This window comes from Xiphophorus maculatus, chromosome 4 (genome assembly GCF_002775205.1).
Source record: "Xiphophorus maculatus strain JP 163 A chromosome 4, X_maculatus-5.0-male, whole genome shotgun sequence".
NCBI classification, from domain to species: Eukaryota; Metazoa; Chordata; class Actinopteri; order Cyprinodontiformes; family Poeciliidae; genus Xiphophorus; species Xiphophorus maculatus.
In genome coordinates this window covers 26,333,057-26,345,866 of record NC_036446.1, presented here as the reverse complement: position 1 = coordinate 26,345,866, position 12,810 = coordinate 26,333,057, and the positions used below count along the sequence as shown (strand labels likewise).

The window sequence follows — 12,810 nt, the reverse complement described above, 5'->3', positions numbered from 1 at the left end:
TTTCAAGGCAAGTTCTCAAACTTTTCCAGCACCACGCCTTGGGGATAAAGACAATATAAAGGAACTATAGAAGAGTTTAAATTCACTGCTATAAGATACAATTTATTTCTCTTAGTAATGTCTTGTGACAGTATTCAGCATGAGCTAAAACATAACTGAATTTTTTGTATCATGTAAAATAATTTTGGTAATTCTAATTAGCCTAAAACAAGAAAAATTTTGTCCAATTTAACTTAAAAAAATGTTCACGTCTCTTTTTATTAGGTGTTTAAAAATATCTGGTTTCAACTATCAATAACATGGCTTTTAATCAAACATTTAATACTTTCCAAACCTTGGAAACACCCAATTGAAATTAAAGGATTTTCAAGGATTTTACGCACAATAACAATGTAGTTGCCCATTCCTTTATTCTCTGGCGTCATGTTTAGAGCGTTTACGTTGAATTTCAAGTTCAGGATGTCGCGGCGAAACGTTGTTTTTCTTTGTCGCATAACATCTTGGCCAAGAAGTTCAGTTTCAATCTTGTGTGACCAGATCAGCTTCCACGTCTCTGCTGTCCCGCTAAATTTCTTCTTGGACACCTTACAGCTATTTTTTTTTTTTTTTTGGCAACTCTTCCATAAACCAGAGGTGAATTATGCAGTCAGTATTACTAAATGCTGTTCGAGCAGTAGACTTGTCGTCACCTGAGCTGTGACTCTCTGCAGCTCCTCCTCAGTAACCAGGCTGCTTCTCTCTTCGCTGGGCCAGTCGAGCCTTCGTAGGTCTTAAGATGTGAAACTCTCCGGATGACTAAGAAATATTTAAACATCCACTGAATTTTAATCCACGGGCGAAGGAGTAAAACGAGGCTGAAGATCAAAAACACATTTTCAAAGAAAACGGAGGAGAGAAAAAGCCATTGAGCAGTTCTTAGGACAGATTGTCTCATAAAAAGATTTATTTTTTTTCCAGCCCAAATTTACAAAGGCAAGTTACAGAGTATTGTATAAAAAAGAACCATGGTAATGTACACTTTACACAAACTCCTGAAAGGAAAGACGACAAAGGACAGAAGACGGGGGGAGGGAGGGAGAAGAGTTCTGAATTTCTCACACAGAAAGAAAATGAAGACATTGTAAACATCCTTGCAAGCACCGAGCTCCGGTACTTTTGGAGGGGGTCGGGTGAGGGGGTTAAGGAGAGGCAGGACGGTGGGGTTAAAACGGAGGGGAAGGAGGGATGGGGGAGGGTGGCCGTGTGACAGGAGGTGGGGTGAGGAAAAAAAAAAGACAAACGAGCGAGTGTCTCTGTGTTCTCACAGAAGAATGTTCGACTAGGCACCAATTGAGACAACTGCTGGCCAATAAATATACTCTTCACCATGAAACAAATACAGTCCTGCGAAATACAAGAGCCAAGCACTTTCCAATATGTTGATAGCAAACGTTAACTTTTCTGGCTTTTTCATACACTTTAGAATAAATGATTTTCACTGGGCTTTGCTTACTACTGAGATAACACTACTCTCAGAGAAAGAGAACGAGAGAGAGAGAGAGAGAGAGAGAGAGAGAGAGAGAGAGAACAAATGCACTTGTCACAACCATTGTCTGATAAAACTATATGCAGTCTGCTGGTACTAAAACCCCACTGACTTTAATGACAACATCACAGCTGCCTAGATTACCCTTACAGATTAAGTACAAGTCACACACCACCACATTCAGCTTTTAAATCATGTCAGCCATTCTTCTTTAAAATGCACACAAAGTCAAAATATATACCGTCCTGTCAACTTTTCTTTGTTTCCTTTCTCCTTCTTCTTTTCGGGGGCGAGAAACTGGTAACTTTCTTCCCCCCCCCCACCAGGAATGTCCGTGAACCTCAAAATGAATCGCTGCGGTTTGTTAAATGTGAGAAATGCCTGGTTTGGATGCCAGGTGGGGGTCGTTAGGCATGATTCACTGTTTGTGCAGTGGGGGGGGAGAAATAATAATAAAAAAAATTTACTTTAAAAAAAAATATATATGGTCAATATCCTGTCATTAAAATGGTTCAAACACCATGGTATGACCTTAAACCTTCAACAATCGGTAACCTGTAATCAAAGTGAGCAGCACATGGATAGGATTTCACCCCAAAAAACACCCCCTGTGGTTTGGGAGCCGTGTAATTTAAAGCCTCGGGTAGAATGGGGGCCACGCTCACGTCGATGAAAAAGCTCACCAGTGGGAATTTACGGAGCAGGACTCACATGTTGCAAGACTTCTCAGCGACTCTGAGGCAGGCCGTTTAATTTAGTGTTTGTTTATTTATATCTTTAAATCAGGTGTCAGAATCTGATGTGAATTAGGGTCTGCTTGGTCACCATGGATCTGACCTACCAGTTGTTACGGTGAAACCACATGAGCAAAAGAGAAGAGAACTCTGCTTCATCACATTAGCCCCAAAAATTAAACAAAAAAAAAAAAAAATCACTCAGACTTCCTTCTGTTTTCACTTCATCTGACTGGATTAGTTAGCTCGGCGCAGCGGAGACGATAATTTAGAGGCGCAACGGCACGCGTTTTGAGGGGGCGAACGGAGATGTGAACCCAAGATGAGGAAAACCAAAAGAAAACGCACAAAAACACCCGGGCGGCGGTAATGGTCTGTGCTCAGCGTGGCCAAAAAAAAGCAAGACGGCTTTTTGACAAGTGTCTCTAACAGTTGCATGCTTGAATAAATACAAACATTTACGCACAGAAAGGGTTGGAAGCCTATATATTACAGCAGAACAATTCATGAGCCCAAGTTTTACACTGTTTACAGGAAAACAATCAGAGTGAAAGAAGCGCAGTGACTAAACAAACCCGATCGCTCGCTGATGTGGCTTCACCGTTTAAAGTGGATGCGACTCCTTTTATGGTGAAGGGGACCAAAAAAAACATATTTAAAAAACTAAATCAAAAACACGACTGAACCCGGCGTCAGACACTTCCGAAGATGGACACACAATGATATGAAAGAGTTTAGAGAGAGAGAGAGAAAAGGAGACACGAATAGTGTTGGTTTGTTTCTCCATGAGGTGTGTTCGCTGAAACATGACAGCATCATCCCTGAAACTAAATGTGAGGTGTTCCTTTAGGAAACAAAACAAAACAAAAAAAGAATAAAATAAAAGCCAAAAAACTTGAAGTGATGACGATGAAGATGGGAAAACTTCACTCTCAGGCTCTTAAGTCTCTGAAGAAAGCAGCTGTTACCATCCTCCCCCTTCCTCTCCTCTAAACATAGCTGAACATTTGTCAAGTTAAGGATATACTGTTGTTTCACGGCGTACTGTAAAGCCAGTCTTTAGTTTAGCCGACGCCTCTTTCCCTCCTTCCTACCCCTCCCAAGTACCCCAAATTCAACCCGCCAAGTTCTTTTCTGTGTGACAAAAAGAAACAATGCAGTCTGAAAACAACAACAACAAAAAAAAACAAATCATAAAGAAAACACGAAAAGCTGTTCTGGCAGTCTCTTTTTGCATTGTATTTGTCGACAGTGCAAAGACTAGGTATTCAGCGGGTCGGTGTTTCCTCTGCGGGAAGGGGCAGAGCGATGGCTTTGAACCTGGGTTATACTCTTGAGTCGTGTTACAGTCCTCGGATCGGAAAATTTGGGGTCTTTCGTGAGGAGAAGAAAACAAAAGAAAAAAGAACAGCAACAACATTCTGCCTTGCCTTGGGGCAGAGAAACTAAAAAATAAAAGATAGAAACACCATTCAACTGATGTCTACAAGGTAACAACCAGAGGATGTTGCTCTCATGTGAGCCAGTCACATGAATCTCTGCAGTGTTGAGGTGTGACGGTCAGGTTTCCCTACAAGAGACACACAAAACAACCCTGTTAATAACAGATTACTGGTCTTTATATGTATAGAATTTTTTTGGTCAAAGTTATTATTTCATTTAACTGTACAAACATGTTAACATGTTAAAAGAATAGAATACAGTCTGGTATTTTTCATTTCTCCTTTGTATGTATTTAACCTTGTTGAGAAGTCAGACATGTCCGTTTTTTGACTGAGTTTTACCATTTTATTTTATTTTCAATTAAATGTCACTTTCTAAAAAATATTTAGTAATGCTCGCGTTTCAAATTCATGTCGCTGAACTGATTTCTGAAGTTGGTACAGAAGAAACAAAAAGAGCCAGAGTACAGCTATACACACTTTGCAAGAAAGCGTTAGTTATTTTATTAATCCGACATAGTTAATTTATACAGAATCAGTTACCAACAAATCTTATCTGGTTGCATTTAACAGGCAGGTTCTACTCATGTCAACTTACTGGTAGACACGAGTATCCAATGCAGTTCTTTATTATGAGTTGTTTTTTTTTGTCAAATGTTTGCAAATTATGCGATTCTTTTTTTGTATGTTACTTTCTGTAACTTTTGATACCCCATTGAAGAAAATGTTTTAAACATAATAACAATAAAACATTTGTTTTTCTTTATTTAAAAAATCTAAACAACAAAAAAATAGCAGTAGGTAAAAACATGTTGGATTCTGTCCTACTGAGACTGTATTGGCTGCTACAGTCTCCTGTCTATCAGATCTGAAATCTGTTGCTCTGAAGAGACGCTGCAGCATCCAAAACATTACAAAGCACACCGAGTTAAATGGGACACCTTCACAAAGTCAATGGAGATCAACTAGTTCTGATGAAATGCACTGGTTTATTTTACTGTGCTCTAAAGTTAATCAGTTTAAATGTATACATGACTCCTGAACTAAACTGGGATGCTGTACCAGCAAAGACTTGTTGTTAAAAAAAAAAAACGGGCAGTTATTGTTATAACTTTTTGGTTTTGCTATTTTTCACCCATTTTTAGAACGCTATCCCTTAATTAATTATGAATAAAGAGCTTATAATTTATTAATAGGACCGAAACTAGTTCTGGCAACTGAGGCAATTAAAGATAATCAAAAGACCAGACTAATCAGACTCAATCACTGTTCAGTGCCTGAAGATTAGATTCTAATTTAAGTTTAACGTGGAACTTGAAATGGGATTTAAAATTGTATTATAAATCTACTTAAAAATATGCATTCAATGTCTGACATATTAAGCTGTTTTTGAGCAAATATTTCTTTTAATGTCTTGAAAAAAACCCTTTGGATTACGTTAGAATGGTCCTACATAAATACATTTAAATTCATTTAATAATTAGCAAAATTATCTTGCCTTAAAAACTGAATCTTTGTGGAACACTGCTTTTCAGTACTTGGAGAAAAATGGAGCTGGAGTGACTTGAATGCCATCTACTACTAGACCCAAACTTAAGATGTTTCCAAAGATGCAGAGATTTGTGGTGCTGCTGAAGTGCCATGCCTTTTACACAGCTCTGACTCCTATAAATATATAATCATCAAAATCCTACAATGTCTTGTTCAGGATTCCCACAATCATCCCCCAAAATGTTCCTTTATACCATAACAACCTCCTGGAAAGCATTTTTGCTGAAGGGACACATGAATCACACCATCTTGACAAATCATTTATCAGATTTGGTGTAATTTCACAGAGCTACCACAAGAGGTCGCCGCAGGCCGCAGCAGCTGTGCGTACTCTGCGGCATCTTCAACATCTCTATTATAAACACTGTGATCCACTTGTCCTCAGAGGACCTACTTAGGGTGGATGAGCTGAGAGGCTAAAAGCTGCGCTGCATATTGTGCTCGACTGCAGCAGAGAGACGAGAGCTTTGTTTGGACACAATTTAGCTTCTCTGCAGATTGCTGCCTTTGAGCCGACAACATAAATGTAATTGAAGAGTGCAGCGTGACGCCCGAGGGTGTTCCACACAAACAAACCCTGGACAAAGAAACACTATTTATTTATTTCTACAGCACAGATATCTGGGCCAGAAATCATCTCAGCCATTACTGTTTTAAACTGGTGTTACAATGGCGACATTAAGTATTTCAGAGCCACCTGTGCTTTTCTAATCTGCTGTCAGTGAGCTTGTGTTGAGTTTTAGTGTTAGAGGTACTTTGCCCACGTCTAATGAAGTGGAAACTGTTTAGTATTATGGATTTCCACCACTTAAAAAGTGATCAGGCAGGAAATCTGGGTGTAGTGATGGACTTAGACCTGAACCTTCAGAGTCACAAAAAGACAACTTATAAAATCGGCCTTCTATCACCTGAACAACATTTACAGGAGTAAAGGACTATTATACTAGCAAGATTTAGAGAAACTCATCCATGCGTTTATCTTTAGTCGCAGAGATTACTGCAACAGTGTCTTGACAAATCTCCCTAAGAAAAATAAAAACAATCACGTTGTAGCTGATCCAAAACACTGCTGCTCAAGTTCTCACTAAAACCAGGAAGATCAAGCACATAAATCCAGTTCTAAAGTCTTTACACTGGCGAAGGAATAGATTTTTAAAAAACTGTTGTTTTATAAACTGAACTAAATTCCTTTAAATCAAGACTAAAGACCCAGCTGCTTAGAGTTGCTTTTGAACCACAATAAATGGAACATAGAACAACATAACTGAAGATTTAAACCACTTGACAAAATGTGATGTCCGTTATGGATTCACAATTGCTTCTGATGTGTTTATGATATTTTTATGTTTTGTGATGTAAAGCCTCGTTGCTAAAATGTGCTTTGCAAATAAATCTGATTGACTGATTGATCTGGGTTCATTGTTTACAATCCAGGATGACTGTAGACTAACATACCTGTGGCATAGGACAGGTCATATTGCCCTGAGAGCAGTGGGTATGCCAGGTGGTGGTGAGAGGGCATGATGCGCTGGGACGGTGACGAGCGCGGTCGGTCCACATCCCTGTCTCTGTCCCTCTCACGTTCCCGTTCCCGCTCCCTGTCGACGGCGGCTCCCCGGTCCTGGTCCCGTTCTCTGTCGTGGGGCGGTTTGTCGCCCACCGTTGGGGATTTGCTCTTGTACTGGCTGACGTGCTGATGCAGGATGTCCAGGGCTTTGGAGTCCGTTGCCGTTTTAGAAACTGTGGGGCTAGCGCGGGATTTCTCGCTGCCTTCGTCACCTCCCACCATTTTACCCCCGTAAGTAGAAAATGGATAACTTCCAGATAGGTAACCTGAGAGGGGAAGATATAATTTTGACAAGCAGATTTGGATACATCAACGTTTACCATCTATTGTTGACGATATATTTTGGGTTGTTTACACCACAGCTACCATGAATGTCATCATATTAATCTAATGTATATAACCCACTATCCTCTTAAATATTTTGAGAAAAAATTAGGAGAATAGAGGTGTAGACTCTGTTAAAACATGGTTTTATTCCAGACCAACCACTTAAAATGTCTTAATACAGAGCAGTCACAAAAGCTATGCCCCGTTTTTTATTTGCATTCACACTGGCAGAGGAAAGCTCTGACGTTAGCCACTGGATGAGTATAATATTCATAAAAACAACAAAGTTCACTACCAGAGTTCACTACAGTAAAAGTGAAGGGTCTGTTGTGAATCCAAGAAGTAAAAGATTACAGAAGAGGTAGTATGGATGTGTGTTTCTGGAGCATGTGGTTTAAATTACAAGGAGTGCCAAAAAGTTAAATTACCCCAGAGCTACATTTTCATTACGCTACAGCAGCTGAGCGAAGGGCAGCTAAGAAAAGTGTAACTAAGTGTAAGTGTAACTTTAGCGCTTAACTTGCAACCAAGTGTCTGAAGGAGTTGTTGAAGATGGAATATCAAAGGATACTTTACAAATTACATAATAGATCATTTTGCCTACACCACACACTGTAAAGGTCACACTGAATTGTTTCTTGGTGGAACCAACTGGGGCCTTCAGCCATGGGTAGTTTTTACCCCAGAATCAGATTTGCAGATTTGCCATCTTGTTGTGTTAGGTGGTCAGATGCCCCAGGTGTGGGCTGGTATAACATAATAGAGACGCATTTTTTTCAAGGTGTCACTCATTGCCAATCTTTTTTTCCCATAAACTTCAGTGAACATAATTAATGTCTTGTGCTCAATAATTTTTAATCTAACTATTAATGTAACGACAATGCTCATATAAAGAAGACTTGATGAAAGATTCCAGTTCTGTCTGCTAACATGTAAATAATCTAATAATTATAATAATGTTGTTAAGCAAAATGACATTTACGGGCCCATTTTACTGTTTTTAACAACTCTGGATAAACTTTGGCAGTAGATCAAAAAACTTCATTATTTTCACCAACCAACAATGAATCACAAACTATTTTAAGACCTATCTTGTTCAATTTTCACTTGTTTTAGATTTTCAGTTAGATCCATCAATATCATAGAAATATTGTACTGTGTAGTTTCACAGGGTATTATTTTCAATTTACTGTACCACACTGCTGATTGAAAATAGCAGTGTAAAAAAAGATCTGATTACATAGCCTTATACCATACCGAGATATTTGCATGCCTTACAGTCAGACACTTAACATGTGCGGGATAAAATACAGGGAAAATATATACGCTAGCTGAATAAATACAAATAAAGTCTTAGTAGTTCAGACTTTTTATAGCTCACCGAATTTGGATGAAGTCTTAAATCATACCTGGGTAATTCTGCATCATGACCGAAGACATGCCCCTGTATCCTGGGTGGTTGGGCTCATAGCCTTGTCCATACGGGTATCCATGCATGTATGGCAAGTAGCCTTGATGCTGTGCTAGTTGTGATGTGAACTGCATGTGCGGGTTAGAACGAGAGTCTTTGCTCATGGCTCGATGGTCCTCAGCACTGATTCTGGAATCACTGATGTCTTTTCCATCCTCCTTGGGTCCACTTTGACCATCCTTCAGCCGGACCCTTTCTTCCTTTAGTTTCCGATCCCTTTCCCTTTCGTCTTTCCTCCGATGCTGTTGTTGCTGGTGTTCGTCCTCTAGTTGGAGTTTCTGGCTCTCGGGGTATGGCTGAGGGCAAGAAAACATGTCAGCACAAATCTGAAAAGTGAGACTAAAATACTAAAATATTTTTGTTATAAGTTATTCAATGGTACTACCTGTCTGTACCACATGGGTTGTTCCATCCCTGCCTGGCCTCTGGACTCGAGAGCTTGCAAAGAGTCTTCCTTTCCATGGTGACCCCCTTCAGTCAGTTTCATCTTTAGCCCCTCAGCTTGCTGGGATTTTGGATCCTCCCCCTTTATGCTTCCAATAGACTTGGAGGACAGCTCAGAAGGTGAGTCTCTGGATTTGCTTGACGGCTGTGGTATCTTTCCGAGATCTGACTGACTTGGGGCTTTGGAGAGGCTTGGTGGCATTGGGCTTTTTTGTTTCCACTCCTCCTTCATGGAGGCTTCTCGCTCCTTCATGACAACATCCGACTTCTTCTCAGCAGCTCGATGCTGCTCTGCCATCTGCCTTTGCCGCTCCTCATACTGTTGCCGGTAGGCAGGATTGGTGTTCATCAAGTGATTATGGTAGGCTTGATCAGGGCTGTATGCATAAGGAGGGACATATGCATACTGGTTGTAGTACAGGGGCTGCATGTACATATTTGACCGCTGCTGGATGACCGAGGGCTGTTGTTGCTGTTGGCCAGCAACACTGGGGTCAGGTTTTCTTTCTTCATGAACTTCAACCTTAACTTTCTCCTCAACTTGATCATGTTCATCATCTCTTTTGATCTTAGCCTGACCTTCAGCCACTGGTGCAACTGGATTTGGGCCGCCAGGACTGGGGTTTACATAGTTAGGGGAGTAGTAAGCCTCGTAACTGGTATAGTAGGGGGAATCTTTGTTGGGTGTCTGATTTGGAAAGAGTGCTTTTTTGACGCTTTCCCTGATGGTTTGGTCATCTGTTCTGACTTTGACACCGTCTGGTTTCCCTTCACCATCCTCCCCAGCATCTGAAATGTCTGAATAGGCTGGGCTATTGGTTTTGACTGAAGAGTTGTCAGCACCATTCTGGTTTACCACATGGTGTGGTGTGAGAGGTTGCGGCATACCAGTGCCATCTATCCGACTGGCAACACCAATAGATGGACTTGGCGCATTGTCGGAAAAGCTGTAAATTTTGTCAGCCTCTGCCTTGATGCTGGCCAAGCGACTCTGATGGGGGTCTGAGGAACCGTTGAGGAGACCTTCTCCCTTGTTCCCTTGATCACAAGGCTCAGAATATGGAAGCTTTGCTTCCTCTAATTTTCCACCCTTTCCCGGAGGCTTGGGGCTATCAGCGTCCTTTAGACCATCTTTTTTCTTTTTGTCTTTCTTCTTCTTGTCTTTGGAACTACTTGAAGCTGGATCTCCAATAGCAGGGGGTTTAGGTTGTGCTCCTCTCATTTGAGGGCTCTTGGGGATTCCCTGTATCATTGGGGCTAGTCCTGGGGAGGAATTTGGGTTTCCAGGTGGAAATGGATACATTTGTTGGGATCCTGGTGGTCCAGGGCCAATAGGACGTGGCGACTTCAAGTTTTTCTGGGCAATTTTATCAGTTTTTGTACCAGTGTTAGCCTTCTTAGACTTATCTGATCCTCTCTTATCATCTATGCCATCATTACTAGCCTCATCAGTAAGGCATGGCCCATCTTCACAGCCATCCATCGGTGCACCTCCTGTGTCTGGATCTGCCTCAACTATTTTCTTTTTACTCTGCTTTGAACCAAACTTTCCAGGAGAAGGAGATGGACTTTGTGCATCAAAGTTTCTGCCTTTCGGAGTAACTGAACGTGCTGGGGACAAAGATCCTTTCTGGGAGATAGATGCCCCATTACAGTTTCCCGGTTCAGGGTGGAGAGTTGAATCCTCGCCATATTCACTGTCTCCATCTAAGTCCAACTTTATGTCATCATCATTGTGAGCACGGGATTGGTGGTACTTCAGTCCATTGATGTGCTTGTATTTTTTGTTGCAGTTGGGATGGGGACAGTCTATAAGAATCGGAGACGGACAGCTGCGATCGAGTGGCGGTGGAAGTGATTCCGTCTTAATAGAAGGGATAGGGAGACCTGCGGCTCCCACGCCTCCATTGTTGGAGTTTGTCCGCATTCGTTTGTTGCCTTTGGTGTCCTCTGAGCTGGAGTTGGGCTCCATGTCAGAAGCAGGTTTGGTCTTGCGTTTTCCAGCTGAAGAAGGGCTGGCTTTGATATCCTCCGTGTTGCTGTTTGGAGGGGTGCGGCGCTCTGATGGCGTCTGGCTGCCCCTCCGGCCCTTGGTGTTTGAGGCGGCACGCGTCTTGTTGTTGGTGGCGCCCTTGTTGTCTGATGAGTTGCTGTTCTCATTGATCGGTGTGTTGCTGTTCGGTCTCATTCGCTTACCTCGACCGCGACCATTCCTCATTTCCAGATCACTTGTGGGTGATTCACAAAATCTGCAGTTGTAAGTAAGAAAACATGTTTGAATTAGTTATAGGAAATACATAAAACTACACAATTATTTTGTGTAGTTGTTTCCATCACGGAAAGTACTTTCAATTGCACTGTTGCCGAAATGTGCTACACAAATGAACTTGCCTGGATTTAAATAAGTGCAAAGAATAAGTGCAACATTTCCTTGATTTTGGGTGATGGGCCAATACTTTTAGAAACTGATCCTATTTAAGGTCTGAAAACCGTCCCTGTTTGCTCTGCCATGAGAGAGGGAAGACTGATAGACCCCACCCTGCACATGCATTTTAACTATATTCACTCTAGTTTAAAAATAAAAGAAAGAAAGAAAGAAAATCAGTATTGGCCAAAATCAAATTTGGAAGGCTTTTTAAAGATCTGTTATCGGGCAGAAAGCTGCAAACAGTGCACAACTAGAAACAATTTATACTTTTATTAGTTTGGCAATGGACAAAAAACTTGGGGAAATGCTCTTCTTTTGCAGAACTTTTTAGTTTGCAGAGTAAAATGGCCAATTTTGAGTATCTTTTTACTTAAATTAATACATTTTCCTTTTGTAATCAATATTGGACAATATTTCAGCTGGAAATTCTGAGGATAATCATAATACAACTAAAGCTTGTGTCAAGTTCTCAATAAAGGCAGGTTTTATGTAGTTTGACCTAGATTTAGTAGGTTTATACCTTTAAACATGTTTTTTCCTTTTAAGAAAACTATGGAACCAACATGTGGAAATCTACAATTCTGGAGTATTTCTGTAACCATAGTTTTCTAAATATTGAAAAAGGTGGGTGAAATTCCAGAATATAAAAGCATTAGTCACTGCCCTTTGTTTAATAAAGCACAGCATTTAACATTCTTTCAAAATAAAAAAATAAGAAAAACAACCACTATGCTAAACTGAGGCTTATTTTACATAACTGCAGTTGTCAAGAGAGATGTAACTGAACATAATATCCAACATATTTTATACAAATAAGCCTGTTAACAATAAACAGCAAATTAATACTATATGAATGAATAGTTGTGAACACTCTAGCTCCTTTCTCATCAAAACATGAAGCCATTCAGACACTTAAAATAGCAGTGTGGGATTATCTCCCCATAACAGTAACCCAATTATCTTTCTGCACAGCAGTGAAGGTTAGCAGTCTGTGACAAAGTCGAACCCAGGGTTGCTATGACTCACAGCTTCCTCTACAAGTCTCTCTAAACAATTTCAACCCCAGCAGGGGATGTGAATACATCCGCAGTCTGACAGTGGTGCAGGAATTTAGACCAATTACAAGCCCCCGTTTATATTCAGTGTGTTGAAAGATTTCTGAATAATTTATAGTGGGTCCTTAATGCAGTCATGCTGCAAACTGTAAGACAGTCTTGGTGCAAATGCACCCAAGCAGACCTTATAAACTGAGCGCCACAGTGATACATTAGTGGGATAACGCATCTACTTGTTTTCCATTAGCACTGATTTAATCTGGATT

At 40.7% G+C, this 12,810-nt stretch overlaps 1 protein-coding gene across 1 annotated transcript in view; it reads right to left on the bottom strand.

Annotated features, from left to right (window-relative positions):
• Nucleotides 1-925: 925 nt before the first annotated feature.
• Nucleotides 926-12,810, bottom strand: part of znf609 (zinc finger protein 609) — a 92,288-nt gene continuing 80,403 nt past the window's right edge. Inside the window, exons 5-8 of the mRNA XM_005807106.2 lie at nucleotides 9,003-11,310; nucleotides 8,556-8,913; nucleotides 6,708-7,085; nucleotides 926-3,829 (exon numbers count right to left, since the gene is read on the bottom strand). Of these exons, the coding sequence (XP_005807163.1) occupies nucleotides 3,786-3,829; nucleotides 6,708-7,085; nucleotides 8,556-8,913; nucleotides 9,003-11,310 (3,088 nt within the window). The 3' untranslated portion in view covers nucleotides 926-3,785. The remainder of the gene's footprint in view (nucleotides 3,830-6,707; nucleotides 7,086-8,555; nucleotides 8,914-9,002; nucleotides 11,311-12,810) is intronic.